Source organism: Falco punctatus (assembly GCF_963210335.1).
Source record: "Falco punctatus genome assembly, chromosome: 11".
NCBI lineage: Eukaryota > Metazoa > Chordata > Aves > Falconiformes > Falconidae > Falco > Falco punctatus.
The window spans coordinates 12,586,297-12,612,825 of record NC_137591.1 but is presented as its reverse complement, the minus strand read 5'-3'; the positions used below and the strand labels follow the sequence as shown (position 1 = coordinate 12,612,825).

The window sequence follows — 26,529 nt, the reverse complement described above, 5'->3', positions numbered from 1 at the left end:
GGGGGCGGGCCGGGGCGGCAGGGCGGGGCGCGGGCGGTGGGGAACGGCCGCGGTGGCGTCGGCGGCCCGTTGGACTCATTGGGCGCGTGGTGCGGAGGGATACGGCGGCCGGGCGTTAGACCTGGGGGAGGGCGGAGGAGGCGAAGAAGAGGGACGCCCCGCTGACGTGAGCACGCCGGGCGGGGACTCGAACCCCTCCGCGTCGGAACGGGCTCGCCCCGGCCGGGGGGGGCGGTGGAGGGGAAGGAGGGGGAGGGGCGTGAATCGGTGGCGTTCTCCGCCGTGAGGAGGAAAGAGAGCCGCGGTCCTGACGGGCAGGCGCCTTCCGCCAATGGGGAGGCAGGGCTGGTGCGGACCCCGCGGCGATTGGCCGGCGGGCGGAGAGGGCGGGGCGCCCGGAGCGGCGGGGCGGCGTGGGGGAGGGGTGCGCGGGGTGACCCGCCCCCTCCCCCCACACCCCCCCCCGCCTCCGCGCAGGGCCGGCCCGGCAACATGGCCTCGGAGCTGGAGAGCCTCAACCCCAGCGCGCGGATCATGACCTTCCGCCCCACCATGGAGCAGTTCCGGGACTTCAGCCGGTACATCGCCTACGTGGAGTCGCAGGGCGCCCACCGCGCCGGGCTGGCCAAGGTGCGACCCCACCCCCCCCGGCGCAGGCCTCGCACCGGGCCCGGCCCGCGGCCGCCCAGCGGGGCCGGGCCGCCTCCGCCCTTTGTTCGCCCGACGGGGCGGGCGGGCCCCGGCCGCGGGGGTCCGGCCCCGGTCCGCGGCCCGGCGCTGAGCCGCGCTTTGCTCCCCGCAGATCGTGCCCCCGAAGGAGTGGAAGCCGCGGCAGTGCTACGATGACATCGACGAGCTCGTCATCCCGGCGCCCATCCAGCAGGTGGTGACGGGGCAGTCCGGCCTCTTCACGCAGTACAACATCCAGAAGAAGGCCATGACGGTCCGCGAGTTCCGCAGGATCGCCAACAGCGACAAGTGCGTCCGCGCCTCCGCGCACACGGCTCCTGCCCGACCGCAGATGGCTCCCCCCCGTGCCGCGTCCCCCCCGGCTCCCCCCCGTGCCGCGTCCCCCCAGTTCCCCCCGTGCCGCGTCCCCCCCAGTTCCCCCCGTGCCGCGTCCCCCCCAGTTCCCCCCGGGCCGGGTCTCCCCCAGTTCCCCCCGGGCCAGGTCCCTGCTACATGCAGATACCGGTCAGAAGCATGAGCGTAACACCCCGAGCAGATGAGGTGTGCTTGTGATGCTGGCCGTGAGGATGGGGACCTGTGTCACTCGTGTCCTCTGGCAAAAGGAGATGTAAAGCCAGCAGAACTTTCTGCTGCGGACTCCTGTCTGTCTGTCCCTGGTTAGCTACCTGGGGCCATCAAAATACTCGCAGAGTAGCAGAAAAGGGAAATTTCATGACATGAGAAAGGAGACAGAAAAAAGATGGCTTTAAAAGGAGTTTTAAATAAAAAAGCCTTTGAAATAACCGTTTAGAAACCGCATGGGAATTGCCAGCCGCAGGCAGTCTGCTGAAGCGTATTGTATCTTGCAAGAGCAGTACACATCAGGTGTCTTAGGATTCTTTTTCTCTAATACAATAATTCAATGAAAAAAATTCTCTTTTATGCTGTATATGTAATTATCTGGAATATACACACATTAGGTAGGGTTAAAGTGTAAATTTGATCCCCCAGTGCTGCACAGAGACTGGTCTATAGTTTCCAGGGAAAGGACATCAAGAGCAGGTATTTTGTTGGTAAATTGAACATGCTTGACCAGTTTACTAGCAGGTGAGTCTGAAAATGTTTGGTACTTCTACAATGGCAGAAAACTTTGGGGTTTGTTGCTGGGTTTTTTTTCCCAAGCTGTATGTTGTATCACTTCTGGTTTTGACTCCATCCCTTCCTCTTGACAGCTAGAAAGTGAAATTGTTCTGACCTGAGAGAAGTGCACAAAGTAAAAACGAAAGTAAAATGAGAAATGGGGAAAGTAATTTTCCTTCCAATCTTTTGTTCCCAGCTCACAGGAACAGAGCTGCTCTCATTGCTGTTCTGGTTGTTAGTGGTGTGGCTGATGACATGCATTGGGTATTCCTGTTGTAGCTTTTGATTCTTTTGGTAGTGGAAAATGTTGCTTTGGATTCATTATCAGACTGCTAAGTCTTTAGTATCTTTGATCTCTTTTCAGATACTGCACACCCCGCTACACGGACTTTGAAGACCTTGAACGAAAATACTGGAAGAACCTTACGTTCAATGCCCCAATCTACGGTGCTGATGTTAATGGCACGCTTTATGACAAGGCAAGAAAACTGTTTTGGTTCTCAAGCAACAGTTATCCTTGTATATTGCATTCCATAAATACTAATGTAGCATTTGATTCTTCACCTTCAGGAAGAGTTAATGATAGTCTTAGCAGAGCTCCAGCTTCTGGAGTAGGCGGGAACACGATAAACCGTATGCTTATAACATACTCTTCATCTAACCCAAATGGTTAAAGAAAGCTAATAGACATAATGATCTAAGGGACCTCTGTTAGTGCTTCAGTATACTACGGTTTAGTTCAAGAAAGCAAAAACCGCTGTTGTCCAGCTGTTGCTTTTATCCTGCTTTGTCCTGAAAGGCATATGAGAGTTGCAAGTGTTGATCATTGAACACGCACTGCTCTGGTATCTGCCAGTGCATGTATTTTTGTGGGACAGTGCTCTGCCCATTATGTGTTAGGATGATGAACATTAGAAAAGAGTATGCATTCTACTTGCTAGTCTCCTAAATTATGATGATTTACTCTTTCAAAAGCTGTTTGGAATGAAAAGTGTTTCTGTTCAAGGGGATTTAGACATCATCTCAGCCTCACACTACTGTTCTGTAAAGTCCATAGCTTCATGGTTATTTCGCCTTCCTAATTGTTATGTTGGATGACAACATTATTTCTTTTTTCCCCTCCATAAAGGTGGCTAGTAAATAATCGGTATGTAAGCTAACACCATGCAAAACTTTTGGTTTAGGTGAACTAGCTAATGGTTTGAGCTGTGCCAGTAGATGATTTGTCTTGATGTGCTGTTTCACAAGTGTCTGATCACTTTTGCAGTGGTCATCTTAGTTGTGTGGTTCTGTTCTTCATAATGCTTGTTTAACATGAGACTCGTGTTTTGCAGCATGTAGACACATGGAACATTGGCAGATTGAACACGATCCTGGATATTGTGGAGAATGAAAGCGGTATAACCATTGAAGGAGTGAATACTCCTTACCTGTATTTCGGCATGTGGAAAACTTCCTTTGCTTGGCATACCGAGGACATGGATCTCTACAGTATTAATTACCTGCATTTTGGGGAACCCAAGTCGTGGTAAGATTTTTCTAGGGAAGCTTCTAGATGTAGAAACACAATACCATAAAATACTGAAATCAAAGTTGTGAAGTTACGAGAGTTGACTAAGGAAATTACCATCCCTCCAGTCTTGCACTGCAGTTGTATCTGATGACAAGAACACTGGAAAGCAATAAGGAACTGCAAACAGTGCTTGTCCTCAGAAGTTTTTTGGTTACCTTCTAGAAAGTCCATTTGCTATCCTGATGTAGAGAGTTCTTCAGAATTGTAATATAGGGTGGACGCTTTATGCTGCAACAGGGCCAGAACTTGGAAAACTTGCTTATGATTTCCTGAGGCTCTAAAATGACCATACAGAGGTAATGTGCCTATTGTGATGCAGGCATTAGGGGAACAGGCAACTTTTAATAGACTTTGAAATGTAGCTATTTATCATAGATCTAAAAGCAGCCTAGTGGATCTTGCTGAGTGGTTTATCCAGCATCTGAGCTTTCCTGATTAGTTTTTGGGGAGGCTCCCGAATTTTTCTGTAGCATGGGTCGCATTTTAGGAGTGAATCATTCCCTTCTGTTCACAAGTAAATTTCTCAAGCAACTTCAACAATTGTTTCCATGGCACTTTTGTTGGAAACTAGTATTTTTGGCTGCCTTTTAATACAACTTTGAAGCAAAAAATAATAGCTAGCGCTATGTGACCAGTGAACAACCCCATGCAGTGGCAATTGCATGGGAACACAAAACAAAATAGTTCCTTCAGATAAACCTTTTGGCCGTTGCTGCTTGTAGAGTAGTACATGGAAGAAGCTAACTTTGCTGATACCTTAATTTAACAAGAAACTCATCAAGAATATAGCACTCTATTCCAGAGAGAAAGTAAGCGAAGCAGGTGGTTTTATTTACTGTAGTCAAACCAACTAGGAGTTTTTTGACACCCACAAAAATGTGCGGGCAGAGACATAGCCCTAAAGAGCGTGCTGCAAGTTGTGCACATCAAGGATGTGGCATTGTGTCTGACTCAGTCCCATATTGGTCTGGGCAGCTGAAAGAGATGATTCCATTTTCTCTCTTTCTCTATGTTCCTCCTTGTACTGAGTTTACTGGCAATTGCATGACTGTGAACTGGAGATGGGTTAAGAAGTAGTCTTCCCTGCTTGCAACTCATGTTTTGCTGTGCAGATCTGCTAATTGAATACATCAGACCTTTTACTTCCCTGACTGCTTAAGCAAAAGTCAGTGGAGGAGATGGACAGCTTTTGGCTCTTGATTTTTCTTGGGATAGAGAGGTAAAAGTCCTCGGTAAAGAGTTTTAGCTTTATATCATCAAATTTTGAAAGAGTTAGTGAATAGACGGAGGATTTTTTTTAGTTTTTTTTTAAAGGCTTTACTAAAGTCTAGGTAGACAACATCCACAGCCTTTCCTTGATCCACTAAGTGGGTCACTTTGTCATAGAAGGAGATCAGGTTAGTCAGGCAGGACCTGCCTTTCATAAACGCATGCTCACTGGGCCTGATCTCCTGGTTGTCCTGTACATGCTGCATGATGGCACTCAGGCTGATCTGCTCTGTAATCTTCCTTGGCACCGAGATCAGACTGACAGGCCTGTAGTTGCCCAGATCCCCCTTCCAGCCCATGTAGGTGGGCTTCACGTTTGCATGCCCATTTGTGATTTCCAGTCAGACTTTGAGATTTTGTCTTGTCACTTGAATTCAACAGACTTGTTCTTATGACTGCAGGTACTCTATCCCTCCAGAGCATGGGAAGCGACTGGAGAGACTTGCAAAAGGTAATCGGGCAATTCACATCATGCCTTTTGCAGAAAGTGGGATGGACAGCCGCAGCGGGTTTCAGCTCATTTAAGAATATGATATGCTTGTGATGTTCATAAGAGCGCAGGCTGGCACGACTGAATTGATAATTTGCCTTTTAGAATATAGTTCATATTATTCTGAGTGTTTATAGTATACGCACAAGATAAATGTGACATCACAAATAAAGCAGTTGTGGTCTGTCTAACCTTTAATGAGAAAATACTTAACTATTGATTATTAGAACTGGAAGTTTATAGCCAAGGGAAGATCCTTCTACATGCAGTCTTTCTTATGCTCTTTCAAACTGGTATGATCTGTTAAAGATAAATTTCCAGGAGTTATCCTTTTTCATCTTAGTGCCAGCTAGCGCACTTCAAATAAGGTGGTCCAAACTTCTAGGCCTAGGGAAGAATATTGTTTAGACAATAACTTTTCCTAAAAATTACTGAAGAATTAATTTTATTCACAGCAGAATGGTAACAACTCTCTTTGACTTTATTTTAAACAGGTTTCTTCCCAGGAAGTGCCCAAAGCTGTGAAGCGTTTCTCCGTCACAAGATGACCCTCATCTCTCCATCAATTCTGAAGAAATACGGCATCCCATTTGATAAGGTTAGAAAAGTAATCACTGTTACACCCACTCAGTCAAGAGGTTCATGCAGCCCTGTCTCATCTCTAACAGCAGCCAAAAGTAGATGCTTAGAGAGGAAAATCGGAACAGGGAGGGTATAAGGCAGTCCTTTCCCACTGTACCTCCATTTATCTGGCAGTTGGGACCTGAAAGAGTTTGAGACAGAAAAATCTGTCAAGGACTATTAAAAAAAAAAGGCTCTGTCTTCTGTGATTATTTTTTTTAACTTAAAACTATGCACAACATACTGTGTCATATTAACTTCACAGCTTCACTGTGTATTCAGTGAAGATTGTTCTTTTTTTGTTTCAGACTTGTCCCCTTTGTTTCAGACTTGTTCCCTGCTGATTTCATTTGTTGTGATCTGCTTCCTCAGTAGAAAATATAGCTTATTCTCTATCAATATTTTTTTTCATTCCATTAATAACTTAATAGACTTCCTTACTTTCTTGGGTGGTAACCTGCCATCTCCGCCCCCCATTGAAGATACAGTCTGTGAGCCCTTATTCAGAAGTACTGTCACATCTGTGTGGGCAGCTGAAGGGTTTTGTTGTCATGAACAGTAGGGAAATGTTGAAGAGCAGCAGTGGAAGGCTCGCAGGGAGTTGTACTTGAATATGAACAGCAAAAGAAAACAGTAGTAAATTTCCAAATTGTGTGTGGATAGAAATTTTACTGGCCTTAAATACTGTTCAGCCAAACCTGGAGCTGATACAGATAATTACCTTTACGACCTTCAGATAGCTTGTCACAGAGTATTTTGTATGTATAACCACTTCTGGTTGACCAGTTGTGTTGTATTTTAGTAAAAATCTGTTGAGTGTTGCTTTCCAGTATCAGATACTTAACTAGGAGAATAGTGAAGGTCCGTATCGAGTCTCTCCGTTGCAGCAAGTAACTCTGGCCACCATCTGTGGGTGGGGATGTCAGGTGCACTGCATGAGGGGTACAGGAGCTCCTTTTATTCAGACCCATCAAGTAGACTTTTAAGCTGTGAATAACAGTGGGATGTCTCAATTGTCTTCTAGGTGACACAGGAGGCTGGAGAGTTCATGATAACCTTTCCTTATAGCTATCACGCTGGCTTTAATCATGGCTTTAACTGTGCTGAATCTACCAACTTTGCTACTCTTCGGTGGATCGAGTACGGGAAGCAGTCTGTACTGGTAAGTGGTCAGTTGTTATCCTGTTGTGTACAAATAACCTAATGTTCTGCTGCTCATCAAGCCCTCAATGCTTCTTCTAAGGGAGTGAGTTCAGTGCTTTGTCCGTTTAAGATGCAATGTTTGCCTTCTGATAGGGTTACAATGTCCAGTCAGCCTCCTGTTTCATGTCCTTGTTTCAATTATGGATAGCATGTAACATGTGTTTTAGCATTGTGCAGATCAGCTGAGGCTTCAAAGAAAAGCAGGGGACTGGTTGGCTTTCCAGAGATGAAAGGGTGTGCTTGGTGGTCAGGACTCACCAGTATTTTGTCTGATATTTAAACCATTATTTATTGACCACATAGCCTGGAAGTATGACTTCAGTAACTTAAGTCACTTATCAAAGTAAGTATCTTGGCTGAACCTTTAGGCTGGATAGTGTTACATCCATGTAGAGGTGCCTTACAAACATGAGTTATGTTTTCAGAAGTTACATTTAGGCAAGTGCTTTGTAGCACTTCTTGTAACCATGCCCAGAGGAGGGCAACCTCTGCTGCTCTGCGTAGGCCCAGAGTTTGTACGGCTCCAACTTCCTCGTTATAGTCTGTGGTTTTGCTGGCTGTTTTTGTATGACCTCATTTTAAAACAGTCAGCTTCTACCAGCAACGCTCTAAATAGGCTGGTGAGCTTGCTTTCTTAGTTACTGCGATAATGTCTGGGTTTCTGTTTTGTCGTTTTTTGCTGGCTTCTCTGCCTGGTCTCTAGTAACTTAATATATGCCCTTTTGATTTCCTAGGAAAGTCTGAGAGTTCTGAGGATCAATTACATGTGGCTCTGGGTTTGTGGGTTTTTTTCTTCAGTTAAGCTTGTGAAAGCAAAGTGATAGGGAAGTGCAGAGTAGAATTGTTGAGTATGTGGCCTTTACTTGACTGTTTTCTGCGACTTCAGTGCTCGTGTCGGAAGGACATGGTGAAGATCTCCATGGACGTGTTTGTGAGGAAGTACCAGCCAGACCGTTACAAGCTTTGGAAAGCCGGGAAGGATGTGACTGTCATTGACCATGCTCTTCCAACCCCAGAGGCAGCAGAGTTCCTTAAAGGGGATCTCATGCAAAGAGTCAAGAATGGGAAACAGTGTGCTGAGGAAATGGAAACGGGAGAGATGTGTAAAGACAAGGTGGATGGAGATGAGACGAAAAGGTAGTGCTTTATATTGTCTTCTGCTTTTCTCTTGGATTATTGGAAATTGGGCCCAGCTGCAACTGAATGTTTGCCATTCTGATAGAACAACAGCAGTCAGAGTTAGCAGTAATCTGCTTTCTTGGGAATACAGTTTAGTCTTAAATGTTTTTTTTTTACTATTTCAGTCCACATTGATGATAGTCTGTGGTAGACAAGAAATGCATCAGCTTGGAAAGTAGTTCTTCATCTTTGGACAGGCATCCAAAGCGTGGACTGGGAGTGCGCACTGTACACTGGGAGGCCAGAAGAAAAAGAGGGTGTACTGGGCTCATGGGGCGATACAGGCTAGCAAATTCTGATACTATCAGTACTGCATATTGTGACATCGGTGTGCAGTTTCTCGTTGCTGAAGGAGGGCAGGCTGATTGTTTTACACCTTGCAGTTAAATCTTCTTCAATCAGTGTCAGCTACTATTCCTAAAGCTGTCTTTGGTGGGTTTTTCTGTTGGTTTGATTTTGTTTGGGGTTTGTTTGGGTTTGTGGGTTTTTCTTCTGTTAAAGGTAAAGAATGCCTGGCTGGAACATAGCTGCCTAGTACATGATTAACCCATACTGAGGAGTCATCCCTAAAGATTACTGACTCTCATTCTGTAAAGGCAAAAAACCCACTTCCAAATAGTTTGGAAACTATTTGGCTTGCCAACACTGATCCAAACCAGGTTGTATGTTGTGCATCCAGACAGAAATTCAACACACTTAGGTGTTTGGTAACCTGACGTATGGATTTGTCTTCTACAGCGTCCCCAAGCATCGCATAGGAACAAAAAGACACAGGGTCTGCCTGGAAGTGCCTCAGGAGGTGAGTGAGAGCGAGGCTTTCCCCAAGGAGGAGCTGAGTTCCACACACTATGAAGCAGACATGGCAGAGCCCCGTGAGAGAGCTACGAGTGAACTGGTGCAGCAAGGTGAACAAAGACTCAAGCTGCCAGGTAACTGTGTGTCAAGCTTTATCATGGTATGAGGGGACAGGTTATTATTCTTCAGGGAGAGAAACTGCTAGCTGAATCTGGGGCACTTTCATATGAAAGTTGGTAGGATGTTGTCATGTCCGAAAACACAGATGCTAGTTTGTCAGAGCCATGGCAAGCACTTCAGAAATCTAGTCATGACATTACGGATTGATTTTTTTCAAGACCAAAAGGTGCATCTAGAACAATTTTAGGTTGTGCCCTTTAGGTAAGTTTTTCTGACACTTCTGCCACTGGTCTGAGTAAATGAAATAACCACAGCTGGAGTTGTTAGCTTTTGTGACCTATCTGTGGATAACTCCCCAGTGAGAATTATATAAAAAAAATTTGCTTGGTGGAAAGCAAAGGTGTAGGCAGCCATCCTGTAGCTGACCAGGTAGATCACAGGGATGTTGCCTTTCAGCTGAATTCAGTGGAACAGAAAGTATTGCACGAGACCTGCTTAAGAAATTGGTGGGTTTTAGCTTTTGATCTTTGCTTTTTTTATTTTGCCTGTCCGCATGCAGAGACATATTGGATGCCTCAATTAGTCTACACAACAGGGTTACAGAGGACTTTAATGTGACCTGTTTATAGAAATTGCTTAGTAAAACATAAGCACACTTCCTGGTAGCATGGGTCTGGTATACTGTATGGATCTTTTATTTGTAATTTGGTCATAAGTAAGCTGTAGGAAAATCGATGTGGCTTGTAATGGGTCACTTATCCTTGCTGTTAAGGGAGGAGCAAGGGGCCCATGAAACAATATAAGAACAGGGAATGTCTCTGTCCAGTATTCTATTTTCCAGCCCTCTGCAGCTTGTATTTAATAATCTTCTGTTGGTTTGTGGACTTTTATTTTTCTTGTATTAAAGTCTCCCATGAACACTTGTAGCCTCTTACCTACAGCATCATGTGGCCAGAGGTTGGGCTGTTTAGCTGCACTGTATAAAGTGTCATCTCTGTTTATTTTGAACTCACTGTCTGCTGTTTGTTTGATATATCCTAGTTATTGTACTGGAAGAGGCAATGAGCAGACACTCTTATTCTCTCTCTTGCTAAGCCACTCCTGAGTTTATGGGTGTCTGAATTAATTATCTGCTCTTTACATGACCTAGTGTGTTTTTTTTGTGTAGTAGTTTGCTTTCTTATTTTGGCTTTGTGCAGGTGGCTGCACAAATGTTCTGTCTGCTGCCCAGACTTTAGAAAAAGTCAGTATATCCTTTCTTCTAGATCGTGTGGACTCAGCCAAATTTGAGGAACTGAAAACAGTGAAGCTTGAGGAGGAAGAAGAGGAAGAACAAGAAGCAGCTGCATTGGATCTTTCCATTTCACATGCTTCAAATTCCACTTCAGCATTGCCAGCTTCAAAGCAGAGTGCAACGTCCAGTGTTCTGTCCAGTTCACCTGCGTATTCTGGTTGTTCAGACTCTGAATCGACTGATCCACTGGCAAAACGAACTCTTCCTGGGCCAGCTGGGGTGCTTACAGTCCATAGCTATGCTAAAGGGGATGCCAGCGGATCTGACAATGAACAGACTTCAGGAAAGAAGGCCAGTGCCACCGCCAGTGTGAATGAGCAAGAACTGGCAGAGGTATGAATGGCAAGAGTACTGAAAGCTTAAGGGCCGTATTACGTGGTCATGGATTTGCTGTGACAAAACTTCCAATCTGTGCAGATTACATTTTCATTCCATTAGTGTTTGCATAGCAGGTTGCTTAGTTGTCAGTGTTGTTTTTTTTTTAATACCTATGAGTTTTGCTAAACAAACAAGAATTAAGATGAAAGACTTACACTCTTACCTCTTCTAGAAAACAAGGAGATCCCTTGTTTTGAGAACTTCTCTAAAATATTTAAGTGCTTTAAGGGAAAGGGTAGCTTGGTAGTTTTGACATGGTAATGTTACAGGCTGATTCAGGTCCTTTTATATTAATAGACACTTGTTTGTACCTAAAATGAATCTAGTTCAGTGCAGCCTTTACTATGAACACATTGAAAATGTTTGATGACTTTTTTTTAATATAAAATCACGTACATGTGTACCTCTGTGTGCCCCATTTTAGAAAAGAAATGACAGAACAAAGATTATTGGTTGGGAGAATATGAATCTGAGTGTTTAAGCGCTGCCAATGAATGTTTCATTAGACAGCCAAAGAGAAGGCTGTAACAGTTAAAATCTTACCTGGTGGTGTCTTTTCAGATTATTTTGTTTCCCTCTTTAAATCTGTGTTTAGACCATGGGAGGCGGATAATGATTATGGTTTTGAAATTCAGGAATTACACAAATGAAACGGCACATGGGCAAATCTGTTGTTAATTAAGCTGAAACGAGAAAGAGTTCTCACAGATATTTGAACTAAAGAAATTCTGTTGCCAATACTGATGGCTTCATTGCATACTCCATACAGTGAAAAGGTGAAATCTTTACTGGGTCTAGATCATTTTCCCCAGTATGGTGTATTTGGAAATAAATTTTCCATCAGATGGTAACAGGGAATGCTAATTTCCATTTGAATAAAAGCATTTCTGTTTCTTAGAAGTCTTGTATCCAACTGTCTGTAGGAGATCAGAGATAATGATTGTTATGCTCTCTTCTGGCTTCTTTTATAAAAAGAAGAGATTTTAAAAAGACGTAAGATGCATTTAATCTAAGATTTGCTTCTGCTCTTAAAGGAATAACAGATTCAAAAAAAGAAAAAAGGGGGTTCTTATCTACTGAGAGACTTCCTGAGATGTTAAAATCATTGCCTTTATTGCCTTGCTTGTCAGGTTAGTAATAATTTTGTCAGTGTGTCACTTGTTTTTACATAAGGCTAAGGGAAGAGGAAGTAACTACTGCTGTAGGCTCCTTCTTCCAGTCTGTCTGGAAAGACATCGATGCAAGTAATAAGCAGACAGAGTGAATGTTTCCTTCATTTAAAATAAGCCTGTTAGTTTGAAATGCCAATGAACTCTGTAACTTAAAATTTATTTTACTGCTTTTTATTTGTTTTTAAATTTGGGATTTTTAAGTTGACACACAAACTGAAGATTTCCTCAGAATGCATGACACAACTTATTGTGGCTTTTCTGAGCTGAGCCATTCAACTTGTCTTTGTTTCTGTTACATGATTCTGATATAAACACGACTTGCATGGAAAGTTATGCTGGGATCTGTGAAAAGTCTCTATTCTGATAGCTCAGCCGCTCAACAGCTATACAGCTCTATCTGTTTTTTCCTAGCAAAAGTGCTGCAAGCAGTTCTTTCAAAAATTTAGCTAGTTTAGAGCTGAAGTTAGTTTGTTAGATATAAAATAGTGGAAGTATGTGTGCATTTTGTGGAGGTTTCTTTGTGTTGAAAATAAATCCCTTTAATGTCAAAAGGACACGTGCTAATTGACTACTGAACTGCTTCTCCTCGTCCAGGTAGCAAAGGAATACATAAGGTCAATGAAGGAGAGTAAGAAGTCCAAGTGTCGTCGCCAGCCATTGAGCAAGCTCCCACGCCATCACCCTCTCTTGGTTAAAGACTGCATTAGTGATGATGGTAAGTAAGGCCTTATGCTCTTTGGGAAACTGTAGAGGCCTCAGCTTCTGTGGACAGTGTGGGATATTCCATTAAATAACTGGCAATAAACAGGAGTCAGCAAGTGACACCTCTGCATCCTCGACAAGGTGCTTATCGCACTTTTTTTTTTTTTTTTTGTCTGTGCTTGCATCATTAAACTTCTCTCTTGAATGGTGTCTTCTTTCTTTCGTGTTCCATTCTTTGGAAAGTCACAACTCTGAAAGGAAAATTAAAGAGAAACTGTTCCATAATTGCATCTGCCTTGGAGCATTCCAGTAATTGATGTAAATATTCATGATCTAAAAAACAAAACAAAAAAACCCAACAACAAACAAACACCACCACAAGATTCCTTAGCTGACAGTCTTAGTCTTGACATAATTTGGAGCTGGTGCTGTCCTCAGCCAATAAAACTATCCTGTGTCTGCACAGTTGCTTGATTAGTAGAAGCTTCTTAAAATGAGACCAAGTTACTGGTTCCCATCGCCCTTCTTGGTTTGCTTTATTTAATTTAGTTTGCAAGAAGGGTATCTCTAAAAGGGCACTTAATCACAGAGTTAATGATCTGTTATCACAGAGGCATCAGAGCAAGTAACTCTGGAAGAAGAGGCTGAGGAAACAGAAGCATGGGCCAAGCCACTTAGCCAGCTGTGGCAGAACCGGCCACCAAATTTTGAGGCTGAAAAAGAATACAATCGGACCATGGCTCAACAGTCTCCTTACTGTGCTGTTTGTATGCTCTTCCAGACGTATCAGGTATGTAGACAATGTCTTTTAATGTAATCAGTAGAGATAACTAAATAGGCTGCCACTGCTGTGCATAGTTTTTTAAGTGTCAATTTGCATTTTGCTAGTTAACAAAAGCCCTATCAGTGTTGCAGTCTTTTCAAGGAATTATTCTGGCAGAGTACAACTGGGTGAACCTCACCACACCTGGGATAGTCTGCCTGTGGGTTCCCAGGGGCTCGCTCAGCTGTTCAGCAGAAGCTTTTGTGTTCTGTGGAACCATGAAATGGAGCCGATTATAAAATCCCATTTGTTTTCCAGACTGACACCTTCACTTCCACACTTTTTAAAAAAACACTAAGTCCACTGATAGCACATGGTCTTTGGGGAGCTGGCAAGGAGCCTGAAGCACCTGAACCTGAGAACCACAGGGAGTGTGCTGATGTTTGCTTTAGTGTTAGATAGTCCTGTGAAAAGCAGGGAGTCGGACTTGATCCTTAAGGGTTCCTTCCAACTCGGTCTTCTGTTATTCTCTGATCCTGTGATGTAGGGTTATGTTTGTGGATGGCATAGATAGAAAATAGACAAGATAGAAAGCTGTCTTGTCTTGGAGTATATCTGTGTTGCCAGTAGCTGTGGTGTGTGAAAATGTGCTTTAATGAAGTGCAGCACCTGTAGCAACGTATGGCTTGGGATAGGTTGCAGAACCCCTCTGTCATGTTGATGAAATGTTTAGGCAGGAGGCCCACTGAATTTTTTGCTGTGCATAAGCTATGCAGTTTGGAGGTAGCTTGAATAGTTGTCTGATTGCGTGTTTGACCTGCAACTTAGAGATAGTTTGTCCTTTTCCATGCGCTAAGCATATTTGATTCATTTGAGATCACTGTATGATGATGGTGGCACTAGAAACATGTTCACCATAGTTTTGGAAAATAAAGACCTCAAACTTTTGTTGAGGGTTTATATTGTGTAATTTCCATAAAACCCACGGACTTTAGTTTCTGTTCAATCTTGCTGTTTCTGAGAGTAGGTTCTTGTTAGGACTGGAAATTAATTCTACATAGAAGCTGCATAGTACATGGGGATTTCACTAGTGCTGGTAACGTATAAAGTTAATTTGAGGACAGTTTAAGTTCTGTTAGCTCCTTTTTTGTGTTCTAAATGCTATTAAGCAGAAAACTCTAGCTGCAGGTTTTTAAATGTCTGTCCACACCAGGCGGTAAAGCAGAAACTCTTCCAAAATTTGAGCTGTGGTTAGACTTTCTGAAGTTAGAACAAAGGCTCTGTAGCAAGTCTGGGAACTCACTTCAGTTACCCATTCAAATAAAAAAATTGGCACAAAACGCCAGACAAATATTCACTTTGCCTTTGTGAAGAAAAGTATCTAGCTGCTCAGAAACAAAAGAAGTTGCATTTTCTTCAACTTTGTTATAGATTTCCCTCAGTCATTTAGTCTTTTGCTTGGCATGCGATGTTCAGTTTAAATCAGTAAGTTTTACATAATCTGAATAAGCAAGATTTGTTAAAAACACATCAGTTTCCTTCCAACTGTGATCTTTACCTGGCCTTTTTTTTCCCCTACCTTTTGATGCACTATAGGAGGGACAGTGCAGCTTCATTCTGCTACTGCAATTTTTGCTAATAATATTTTAAAAAGATTAGGCAAGGTACTTTTGTGGTGGCCTGTGAGGTGCAAAAGATGGTTTGAAACATTTCTTCAAAGAGAAAGATTAATTTCTGTTTAGCTGTTAAGAAGAGTAACTTGAATGAAAGCATATCTCTGTCAACTTTACATGTAATTGCTGTTTGGTTTGATGGTGGTGTTTTGGTTTAGATGAATAAATCACACAAGATTAGCCTGAAAGTCTCCTGAGCTTTAACTGGGAAACTGCCTTTTTAGTCTGCTTATTTCTCAGGAACAAATTAGTTTCAAAGCCCATTAGATTTGTTCAGAACTACACTACCAAAAAAATTGTGTGGATTGCAGTAGTTATCTCGTTTGTGTAATCATAATCCTCCTGTACTGAGGTAAGGTAATGTGCAATGTTGGATAGCAACATTATGATCCTCTGTATTGGGTGGGGGTTGCAGCAGAGGTGTTGCCCATAGAGCATGAGGTGAGCATGGTGATCCCACCTCTTCTGTCAGAAGAGATGCAGTTTGATGTGCGTCTTGTTGCTCATTAGAGGGATGCAGTTCAGACCTTGCATTTAGCCATTTGGGTAGAAAAGAATTTCATTCTGAAGCTGCGGTAGCTGAGGATTTTATAAACTATATTTTCACCTAACCCACTAACTTTAATTTTTCAGCACCTTCATTCTTTCTTTAAACTGGATTTATGTATGGAATAATGGGTGAGTAAAGATTATATGAGGCAGTTTTACTGGTAAAACTGAAATTCCCTGTCCATGCCTTACAGGCAGAGTGTGGAGGCAACAGTCAAAACTCTGGAGCAACTCCAGCTGCTGTGGATGGGAAGATCCGAACCAAACCCCTGATTCCTGAGATGTGCTTTACTACAACTGGCTGCAGCACTGACCTCAATCTTTCAACCCCCTACTTAGAGGAAGATGGAACCAGTGTACTCATCACCTGCAAGAACTGCCATGTCTGTGTTCATGCAAGTGAGTGCATCTAGACTTACCGCCAGACTCTAGTGTTCTCTCTAGCAAGCCTCTACCAGCCTGTGAGATGCACAAACAGACCAAGTTCAGCCCTTCTCTGAATGATACGTGCTTGAGTGCTGGCCGTTGAAATACGGAGTTGGCTGCATAGATATTTTCAAATATACAGCATCATCCGGAAGCTCGTTGGTTTTAATTCCTGCTTTATTTCTGGGACCTAGGGGAGTGGATCTGAGTTTAGGGAAGCTCTTAAGTGAGATGTGTCTGTTCTAGGTTGTTATGGTGTGTCCCCTGACAAGGCCACTGAAGACTGGATGTGCTCCAGGTGTACAGAAAATGCCTTAGAAGAGGTAAAGTTTCTCATAGAATTCTCACAGATAGAGCCTGGTACATCTGGGAACTTGCTTACAAAGTACATTTCCTTAGTCTTGTTTTGTATTTTGTTTGGGGGTTTTATTCTCTTCTCTGAAAAGAAGGCAATTTAGAGAATGTTTAGGAGCTGATATCTTGTATTTTGGTGGTTTGTAAGCCATATAAGTGATATAGTCTTTTTAACCGGTACAAAGCTGCTGAGCTCGGTTGAGTCACAGGGAAGATATTCTGCATGAATGTGGGAACAGCTCCATTGTCTGTCTTAATTTATGGTAGCTACTATTTCTAAAACAGTAACTTTTGTTAATAACTAGGGAGGTGTGCACATGTGAAGAATGCAAGAAGAATGATATTCCCTCAAAAAGCTATATAGACTCTCAAGCAGCAGAATGGGTCAACCTTTCGAATTCTGTTTGCTGGTGTTTGTTCCAGATGCTTTAACACATCCTCAAAGGATACAGGGTATTGTGGCTTTAAAAGGAACCCATAACAAGTTGAATACGTCTTCAGTGGTAGGTCTGCTTGTCTTCAACAGACTTGGAGTCTGTATTTGTTGCCCTAAAGGCAGCAGCTTTTGAGAGCTAAAGGGCTGATCTGTACAAGGTAGTTAGCTCTGTTCCTGCAGTGAAACCATTTTCTTCCTCTGGATGTGCATTTTGAGGAGGAAGTTCTAAAGCAAGTGTGCTGCTCTGGACTTCACTCTTTCAGCTAATGCTTTATTCCTTGTGCCAGGACTGCTGTTTGTGTTCATTACGAGGAGGAGCACTGCAGAGAGCCAATGATGACAAGTGAGTGTTCCAGGTTTTTTGATCTTAAGGGAGAAGCTAGTAAAGCCAATGTCTGCATTTGGTGTAATGGAGTGACCGACAGCACCTTTCACGCTTTGTTACTCAGGGGTGCTGTGGTAAAGCGTGTTCATTTTGGACACAGGCAGCAATTGTCGTCTCTTTGGGTAATGCCTCATTCTGGTGATAGCAGTTGTTAATTGCTTTGCATTCTATAGTGCAGAGGTATAATGTACCACATAAAAATAAGATTCATCATGAGAAAACATCTCTCGGTACCTTCTCATAGAGGACTTTGATTTCTCCATGTAATATGTGGAGGCAAAGGAGACCAGGGACAACTGTAGCTTCAAGTAGCACGATATTCTGAAATTCAGAGTACCTCTGCAGCAAGTATACTGCCTACAGCTGCCTGTCCTGTGTCCTTTGGTGTGGTGGATTGTCTGAAGTTACTTGATACAAAATAGCAGTGGGACAGACCTGTAGGTAATTGAAACTTTGCCTCCAGAAATTTTGTGCATGTTACATAAAGCCTCAACCTCTGATCACAGTCTCAAAAGTAACTTGGTAGTGACTGAGCAGTTGCTATGGGTCAGGTTTGTGAAGGAATAAACCTATCAGGCAGGCTTTTATAATGCAGGTATGCAGCCAGCATGAGCCACGCTAAATTGCTCTCCTGTTAAGCCTGTTAGTAGTAGATTGCAAGTATGAAAACCTCTTGGTTTTGCCCCACGTGTGCCCTGTTACTAGCAGTAGGAGGGAAGATCACACTGCTAGTTCTCAGAGGCTGTTTATCATGATTTATCTGGCAAACTTCACCAGAACTGTATTTACTTAAACTCCAAAGTGTCCCCTGTCAGCCTGATGCATACTAATTTATTTTTCTCCTCTTCTATCCTGACAGGTGGGTTCATGTGATGTGTGCTGTAGCTGTACTGGAGGCGAAATTTGTGAACATCGCAGAGCGAAGTCCTGTAGATGTTGGAAAAATCCCCCTGCAACGTTTCAGACTGGTAAGGGTCACCTGTGCTTCAGTGATGGAGTTTCACAGTGTCTTCCATCTGTTCAGAAGGTGGGAGACTTTGCTTATCCCTTTAAACCCAAGGCATCTCCTCTCCAGATTAAGCAAATTAGTCTGGTCTGTTCTTTGTATTGGAAATGGCAGTTGTCCCTGCTGGTTTTTTGAACCTTCCTTCTTCTAGTATACGTTTATTCAGATGAGCCGGCAAGGGGGACACTTTTCAGTATGTGGTAAATGACGTTTATACAGTGTTGTAATGACGGTATTTGATTTTTTTTGTTTTGTTATTTTTCTAAGCCCTGTATTTAACTTGCTTTATTGACTGCTGTTGAGATGCTGCTGGATGTGGGAGGCATTTGTATAATGGGTGCATGCCTTCAGCAACAAAGCAGCTGTACTTAACTCTTCTAAGAGCTCAGTGTTGAGGGGAAACTGATGTTAATTGCTTTGTATATGCTAATGTATTTCAGATAACATTCTTTTCCTTACAACAGCCCATCAGGCCTGACCCAGGTGTAGTTGGATCACTAGTAGTGGTGATAAAATTCTAGTTGTTATTTTTGTGGTCTTTCCCCATTATTCTAATCTTATTGCTTGTCTTGTATAACTTAACAGCCAAGTGCTGAAAGGCCCTCTAGGCTTTGGAGTGTAGTAGACTGATTTAATCCGAGATCTCAGGTTTGCATGCTTTATGCATGTTGAGATGGTAGATATTTAATGTACATTTTTCATCTATGGGGTTACTTTAAATGTGCAAATTACTGCCGTGCCATAAACTAGAACTGGTAGCCTTCTGCTTCTTCGTAATTAAAAAGTAGCAATGCTCTCACAGAGAGTAAATGGCACAGTATCAGGCTCTTAGACCAGCTAGCCCTTTATGTTGGGTAAAAGCTAGTGCCGATCAATAACCTCTAGTTTCCTGTCCACAGAAATGCATCTTCTGCAAGAAACGAAGAAAGAGAATTGCAGGTTGCTGTGTACAGTGTTCACATGGTCGGTGTCCCACATCCTTTCACGTCAGCTGTGCCCAAGCAGCAGGAGTCATGATGCAGCCTGATGACTGGCCATTTGTTGTCTTCATTACCTGCTTCAGGCATAAGATTCCATCTCAGGCAGAGGTGAGTAGATGTGTCATTCCCAGGATTTTGACCTGCAGTATCTTGGAGGGACTGAAAACTTTCAGATTGTGTGATTGTTTTAAAACTTCATTGAAGGCTTGGCTCTCTCACAAAGTTCAGTATAATCTAATGGTGTTGGTCTTGGATTCAGATTTCAACCTTGCTGCTGCTCTGAGTGATCTTAGTTGTATTTTGGTTTGCAGCTCAGAAGAACTGAGAGCATTACATGTCTCCTGTGGCTATTGTAATGGAGAATAATAGTGGGGTTTATGGTCTGATACTTAATACACAGGAGTTAGTGCTGGGACTCCAGCAGGCTGCATGAGTTGATCATAGAATTTCATGTTTAAGTGATTGATTAGTTTATAAAGTTCTCATGTAGCCCTTTTAGCCATCAAAACCACAACAGTCTATTAGAGAATATTTACTGTAAAGGCCCTGCATTGCTCTGAAGAATTGAGAGCTTAATTCACTAAGTAAATTAAGGACAGTGGCATCTAACAGATTAGGCTTTAAGCATTTGAAATTCCAGAGGCAGAACTCTTCTAAAAATGCCGCTGATGGTGTCTTGAGTAGAGTTACTCACCTGAACTGAAATATTTTGCTTCCTTGTCTGCCAGCACTGGAGCTATGGTCCTCAACACATTCTTTGTTGAGTCATTGTGTAAGAAGTGATTTTTCTCTTCTCAGCGAGCTAAGGCTGCACTCCAGGATCTGTCACCTGGACAGATAGTCATCAGCAAGCACAAGAACGGTCGATTCTATCAGTGTGAAGTGGTCAGCCTTGCAAAGGAGATTTTCTACGAGGTCAACTTTGATGATGGTTCCTTCAGTGATAACCTGTATCCAGAGGACATTGTGGTATGTTAAGCAGTGGAGTCTGGCTCCGGTAGAGGGCACATGATGCAAGTCAGCTCTTGCTGCTGCAGAGCAGACACACCAGGGGATTTGGTAAATGTTCCAACCCTAGGTCATGTTGTGGCTGAGATGTAACACCTCCAAGGCAGCACATAAGACTGACTTAACTGAGGGCACGTAGGAACAGGTGTAGCAGGCAGTGCAGCTGATCTTTGGCTGCTTAGCCGTGGTAGGTCTGAAGGAAAACTTGCTGATATTTGCATACCATTCCTGCATGTAGTACTATGAAGCTGGGCCTGCTGTTGGGATTTAATACAGGTGACAGAGATGGATGTTTCTCAGCCTAGTTCTCCATCCCTAAAATAGAGTAAATGTTGGGGTGTTGTGCAGGGTGACCGGGATGGACTACCGGGTTGCTTACTGAATCTTCACGTAAGGAAGCTCCTTGTCTCTCCCACCTTCCTCCTTTATGCTGTAGAGTCGAGACTGTCTTCAGTTAGGTCCCCCTGCTGAAGGAGAAGTTGTGCAGGTGAGATGGACAGATGGACAAGTTTATGGAGCCAAGTTTGTCGCATCACATGCCATCCAGATGTACCAGGTACAGAATTGTCTGAAAATTCATCATTCATAACAAGCTGATCTTGTTAACAGGGCTGTTCTTAAAGCCAACAGAGCTGTAGGGGAGTCATAGTGAAACACTTCAAGGGAAGTTACTCAGTGTTGTCAGCAATGTCAGATGCTGGTGACAGTTGCTAGAGTTAAGAGCAAAGTGATTGCTTGCAGCTCTACTTATATCTGGCTACCTACTTGAAAGTGTCACCTTCTGAAAAGTTGCCGATCTGTAGTTCTTCCACAGACTATGTTCCTAAAGCTTAAACTCCTTAAAAAAAGTTTGGTTTTGCTTTTCTCTCTTTAGTGGAAGTGCATCATGCCTTGCAGACATCCAAAGGGATGAATATTCAGGCCGTATTAAAGTGACCAGCCCCACTGTCTTGTCTGGCATTACAAGAATATCCCAAAGCTTGCCAGGCTACTTTTGCTGTCATGGGATTGGTGAGGTTTTAGTTAAAGTCTGTTGCAGTGTTCATACCTGTGTATGGATCTTAAAAAATTTAAGTGGTAGAAGATTATTTCACGAGGTGTCTCTGGAGAGGAGAAGGCAAATTCTAGGTAGCTGTGCAAGGGTCCTGACTGCTGGTAGAACAATGTCTGGTTTTCTTCTAGGTGGAATTTGAAGATGGATCACAGCTGATGGTGAAAAGGGATGATGTGTATACTCTTGAAGAGGAGCTTCCTAAGAGAGTGAAGTCAAGGCTGGTAGGTAGATGGGCTGCAAACTTCTACTGAAGAAGCTCGTTTAACTTAATTTGTCCTTGAACAGCAAGCTGAGTGCATGGCAGCAAAAGATCACAACCTGATGTGCTCCTCAGTTGTTGCAAAGCTTGGTACTTACTTGATCAGGCTACAAAAGCAAAGTTCTGTCTCACTCTGGAGAGACTGAAATTCTTGTGTAGTGATAGGAGTTTATAGCATGGAGTCACTATTTGGGACAGCAAGTAAATACCCTTTCATGCCTGTGTTCATAAGTTTCATTGTTTATTTGCATTGCAAAGAATGGCGAAGTTCCTTCATGTGCCCCTTGTTCTGAAAAGCTCTTTAATAGGGTGGCATGAAAAGAGCTTGCCATTTCTTTAAAATTCTAAAATAATCCAGGTGGGAAAGGACCTCTGCAGGTCTCTGCTCCAGACAGCTGTTCCATGCAGGGGCAACTACATAGTTGGGCAGGGTTGCTCGGTGTTCTCTTCAGTCAAGTTTTGATTATCTCAAAGGATGGAGATCCCACAGCCTCTTTGGGTCCCTCTCCTGTTGCCTTATGCTTCCTGCTATAAGAAACCATAACTGTGGACAGCATGCTGGGTATCTTGCTCTACAGTGTGATCATACACACCCTAATGCAGAGCCTTTTGGCAGGCACACAGGCTGTTGGAGGTTTAAGGAAGAACGTATCATGGCTCAGTCCTGTGACCAGGTGTTTAAACATGCCTGCTCCACAAGGCACCAAATGTACTAGACTGCTTGAAAGCTGGAACAGATGAGGGTGTTTATTCCTTTAAGAAAGTGACTGTGAACTTAAATTCGCTACTCTTAAATTTGAAAACTGTGATTCTTTAGATCTCTGATTACAGTTCCCTTAAACTTATCCCCAGCCTTTTAAATCCAGTTTCTTAAATATTTTTCTTCTTGTGTTTGGTCAGTTTTTGTAGCAGGCTGAATGTTCCCAAGTTTCCTGCCTGGTTCTTTCTTACATGCAGTAGGAGGATGTTGAGGCAGGGATTTGATCTGTGCTCCAGTGACTAATTCTAGTTTTTCTCTTAGTCAATAGCTTCGGATATGCGCTTCACGGAGATCTTCGCAGAGAAAGAGGTCAGACAAGAGAGGAAGAGACAAAGAGTGATCAATTCACGCTACCGTGAAGATTACATTGAACCTGCGTTGTACCGGGCCATCATGGAGTAAGCACTGCCTGTGGCAAAGGAAGAAGATGCCCACCTGCCCCAAGGATTTAAACGTTCCAGTACAACAGGCCATATTTGGATGCTTCGAATCCAGGGTTTTTTTGTTTTGTTTTTTAAGGAAGCTAAAAAGCTGATGCTCTGCGATAGCTGAAAGGCAGCTGTTGGATAGTGAAACAAGATTCCGTTTGCTGAAGCTGATGCCTGCAGACTCCTGGTCTGAAGTTGGGTCCCTACTGAATAAGCCAGCTTGGGGGTGTTGCTTTCATCTCATTGAGCCGGCTTGCTTTTTTATTAGAGACAATTTTGACAGGTGGCAAACTCTTTTGGGAGTTGTAGCCAGAAATCTTGGCAGCTGCAGAGTAGTACGGTCTATTGTTTTCATTGAATAATGTTCCTGATTTTGGGATCTCCCTGGTGACTACACCTGGGCTTGAGCAGGCAGTATTACTGGTGCTTGAAATTGAACCTCCTTTTATATTTATATCCATCTTTTTGTCGCAAGCAGCTTCAGTCTCTTGTTTCTCAGCACCTCCTTTCTGAAGGTTGAGCTGTAGGCTGTTCAGGTCCAGGCAGACAGGAGGTGCTTGTGTGAACAGGTGAAATGTGAAATTGAATCCTATAGGACAAATTATTTAACCTCCATTTAATAATTTTGTTCTGGTATTCGTTTTGACTTACTTAATCTTAAGTTTAACTGTAATAGTATGTGCCTCAGAATCAATGACATCTGTCTGGAGCCCTGTGTGCAGTGCAGCCTTTTAACAAGAATAGGCGTTCAGCTCCCAGTAGACCTTCAGCTCCCAAAGAGTTTTGAGTTTCTCCCCATTCCCTCTAAGGCAATAATGACCAAAGGGACGGAGTCCTAACTCCCTTCTTGAAATGCAAGCATCACAGTATTGGAGATGACGGGGCAGCAGTATCTGAAGCAGTGCAGTACCTCCTCTGTGGGAGCACTGTCTGTTGTGTGGCTGCAGGCTTTCGCTTACAACAGCTAGTATTGGGTCTGAGACAGATAAAGCATGCACTGAACTGTGTGTATTACTGAAAGGCTGTGCAGTGCTCTTCTGAAGCAGGAGTGCTGCTGTGTTGCTGTCTAGCAAAGGTTATCACAGCATTTTTAGAGTATTAGTAAGGCACATCTCAGCCGTGTTGGAGAGAACTTGCTACCCCAGCAATAGGAAGCTGAGTTAAGCTGGGCAGTAGGAGTACCTGGAAGATGTGCCAACTTGCTCCTAGTAACGTAAGCATTAACACACCACAGTAGGAGCTGTGTAAATAAATGTTCCTTTCCCATTCTGTAGGAGAGGGGTTTTAGGCTGTGGAGCAGATTGGCCACCTTCTTTTTGCATGGAACAATGGGGTGACTTTTCCTGCTTGGAGAAAAACATGGTCATGTGTTCTCCAGAAACAGTTCAAGAGGAGAATTTTCTAGTGAAACAGACCTAATGCATCCCTGCTTCTATAGGGACATGGCAGTGTGTCTGCAAAGTCTGGATTTTTAACTTTTTTTTTTTTCTTTTGTTACATAGGAACGCTATAAACCAAACTCTTCTGAAACCCCGGTGCATCGATTTGTGACTAGCAATAAAATGTAGTATTGTGTAGTGATACAACTCTTGATCAGCAAAGAAATAAACTACAACTTTTTATAAAGAAAATCTAACTTATCCCTACATTTTTATAGGGTCCAGAGGCTTATATGAGTAGCAAAGATTTGCACAACCACTGTTTTGCGTAGAGATATTCTGTCCCTTTTTTGTGGTGGGATACATCGTTCATCAGTATTGGAAGGTTTAAACAGATTCTGAAAGGCTTGCCTTTGTGTTGGTTCCCCCCCCCCCCCCCCCCCATGTCCAAAACTCCTGGTCTCAGGGTATTAAATCGTTTTCTCATTAATGATATAGTTGGCTTGATAAAACTAGGATCTGTTAAGACCAGAGTCTAGTAGCTGCGGTTACTCTGGTCTAGGCAATGGGAATGAAATTGCACATTGTCTTAGCTTTTATGTAAGCCTCTCTGAAGTGATGTGCTGTGAGCAAAGGTGGAGAAGAGTTGGCCGGGCCTTAAGAAACTTGCCTCTGTTCTGTCAGAGTTAATTTGATATTAGCTACTCGTAGGCTGGATGCTACCTGTATATTACTGGAAAATACACTCTATGTATCATCTGCCATTCTCCCTACACAGAAAAGGTGCCTGTGTTCAGGCTTTCTTCCCAAACTGCCATATAACTTAAATGCACCTTTTAGGTGCCGCATGCTACCTGTTCTGCAAACACCTGGCTCGACAACTTCATCCTAAAATGATGACCTAGTACAAAACAGCTGGATTTGTTTGGAGACCTGTTGTTCAACTGCAGCAGGTTTTGCCACTCACCTCTAATGGTATCGAGTGACTTTCAACAGCTCCCTATGCCTAGTATTTGTTCTGGAAGAGGAGCTTTGTTATGCTGCATTTTCTGTGGGCTCCAGATTTGCTGTTGTCAGTTGGCTGCACTGTGGTGGAAACCGCTGCCATCCTGCACTCTGAGGCAAAGGGCCTTCCCAATTTTCCTGTCGGTTCTTGTGCTGCATCGTTCGAATGTGAGCGTACTTTACTTGCTGCAGTGATTGAACTGCATTTTGGCTTCTGTCCTTGAATTAAAAATTGGTGACCCTGATGTTTGAGGGGTCTATATTATTTGACTTTGCAAGAACAGTTGGTTTTATGGCTTGAAGTATAACAGGTAGCAATAAAAGCTCTTTACAGAGCAGCTGTCTCAAAGGTACATATGCTTTCCGTTACCTGTGCTTTGATCTTGATTGATAATTTTCTCCAGTGGTTTGGTTTTAGAAGAGTATTTATCCCTATTACAACATCATTCCAGTGAGGGCAAGGTGCTGCCTGAGTATCAGCTAGGCAGGCACTTCATGAACGTGTTTGGTAGGAAATCTTGCTCAATGTGCCCCACAGGAGCTCTGATGGCCCTTTGTCAGGTCTGTTGCCTGGGGTGCTGCAGGCCATAGACCTCACTTCACTTTTCATGAAGCTTCCATCTGCGACTGGTTCAGGTTGGACCCCTAAAAAGCATTTTTAGTATAAACAAATAGTGTCTTGCCCTTAATTCAGGGTAAGCTTGGCAAGCCAGTGATTACTTTTCGTAAGGTCTAAAAAGGTGGCTGTATTCTTTGTAAAGCACCTGATTGCAGTAGTGTTTCTGCCTGTGGCTGGACTGCTGGAAGACCTTTCTCCGTCAGCAGACCCCTCAGGTGACCAGAGACAGTACTGTCGGTAGTAGGACCCATTCTCCTTGCTCCTTCTCTCTTCCCAGTGTTTTGAGCTGGGTTGAATTGATTCTGCACTGTTTGAGGAGAGTAGCCACATATCCCAAGGCTTCCAATGCATTTCTGTTCTTCCATTCTCTAACTGGGCTCCCATTGTCTGACATGTCTGCAGTTATGCTTGTTTTTTTTTAATGCAAACATGGGATGGAATCAAGACTCTGGTAGCCTGTATGTTGTTTTCAATTTGATTAAGTAATAAATCTAATTTCAAAATTGACCATCTGTAGACTAATTTAAGAACTAAAGCAATGTAACTTGGAAATCCTTGCCATGCTTCTGTTTCTTTTAGCATTACTCCTTTCTAATACTCATCTCCTTAATGCTTATCCAATGAGTTCTTGGATGTCTTTCAGAGACACTAAGTGGAGTTCTGTTATTTAAGAACTCAGTCGAGAAGGGTTGTTCAACTAGAGCAGGAACAGAGCCAGAGTCGTCCCTCCTCATTGAAGTACAGACCTGACACATCTGCAGTAAGAGCTGAGTTGCCTTAGGTTCCCCCTGTAGCTGAGAGTGGCAGTGCCAGAAGAATCGTCAATCAGAAGATCTTACC

At 43.3% G+C, this 26,529-nt stretch overlaps 1 protein-coding gene across 1 annotated transcript; it reads left to right on the top strand.

Moving 5' to 3' along the window:
• The first annotated feature begins 25 nt into the window (after nt 1-25).
• On the top strand, nt 26-26,241 carry KDM4A (lysine demethylase 4A). Its single transcript, XM_080406882.1, has 22 exons — nt 26-166; nt 478-630; nt 803-978; nt 2,174-2,288; nt 3,144-3,337; nt 5,053-5,102; nt 5,636-5,739; nt 6,787-6,924; nt 7,852-8,102; nt 8,883-9,073; nt 10,325-10,686; nt 12,498-12,618; nt 13,217-13,395; nt 15,785-15,989; nt 16,263-16,339; nt 17,094-17,149; nt 18,051-18,159; nt 19,097-19,285; nt 19,976-20,146; nt 20,622-20,741; nt 21,368-21,460; nt 22,520-26,241. Exons 2-22 carry the CDS (start codon nt 493-495, stop codon nt 22,658-22,660), a joined length of 3,180 nt encoding a protein of 1,059 aa, XP_080263008.1. The 5' UTR covers nt 26-166; nt 478-492; the 3' UTR covers nt 22,661-26,241.
• Nucleotides 26,242-26,529: the final 288 nt, after the last annotated feature.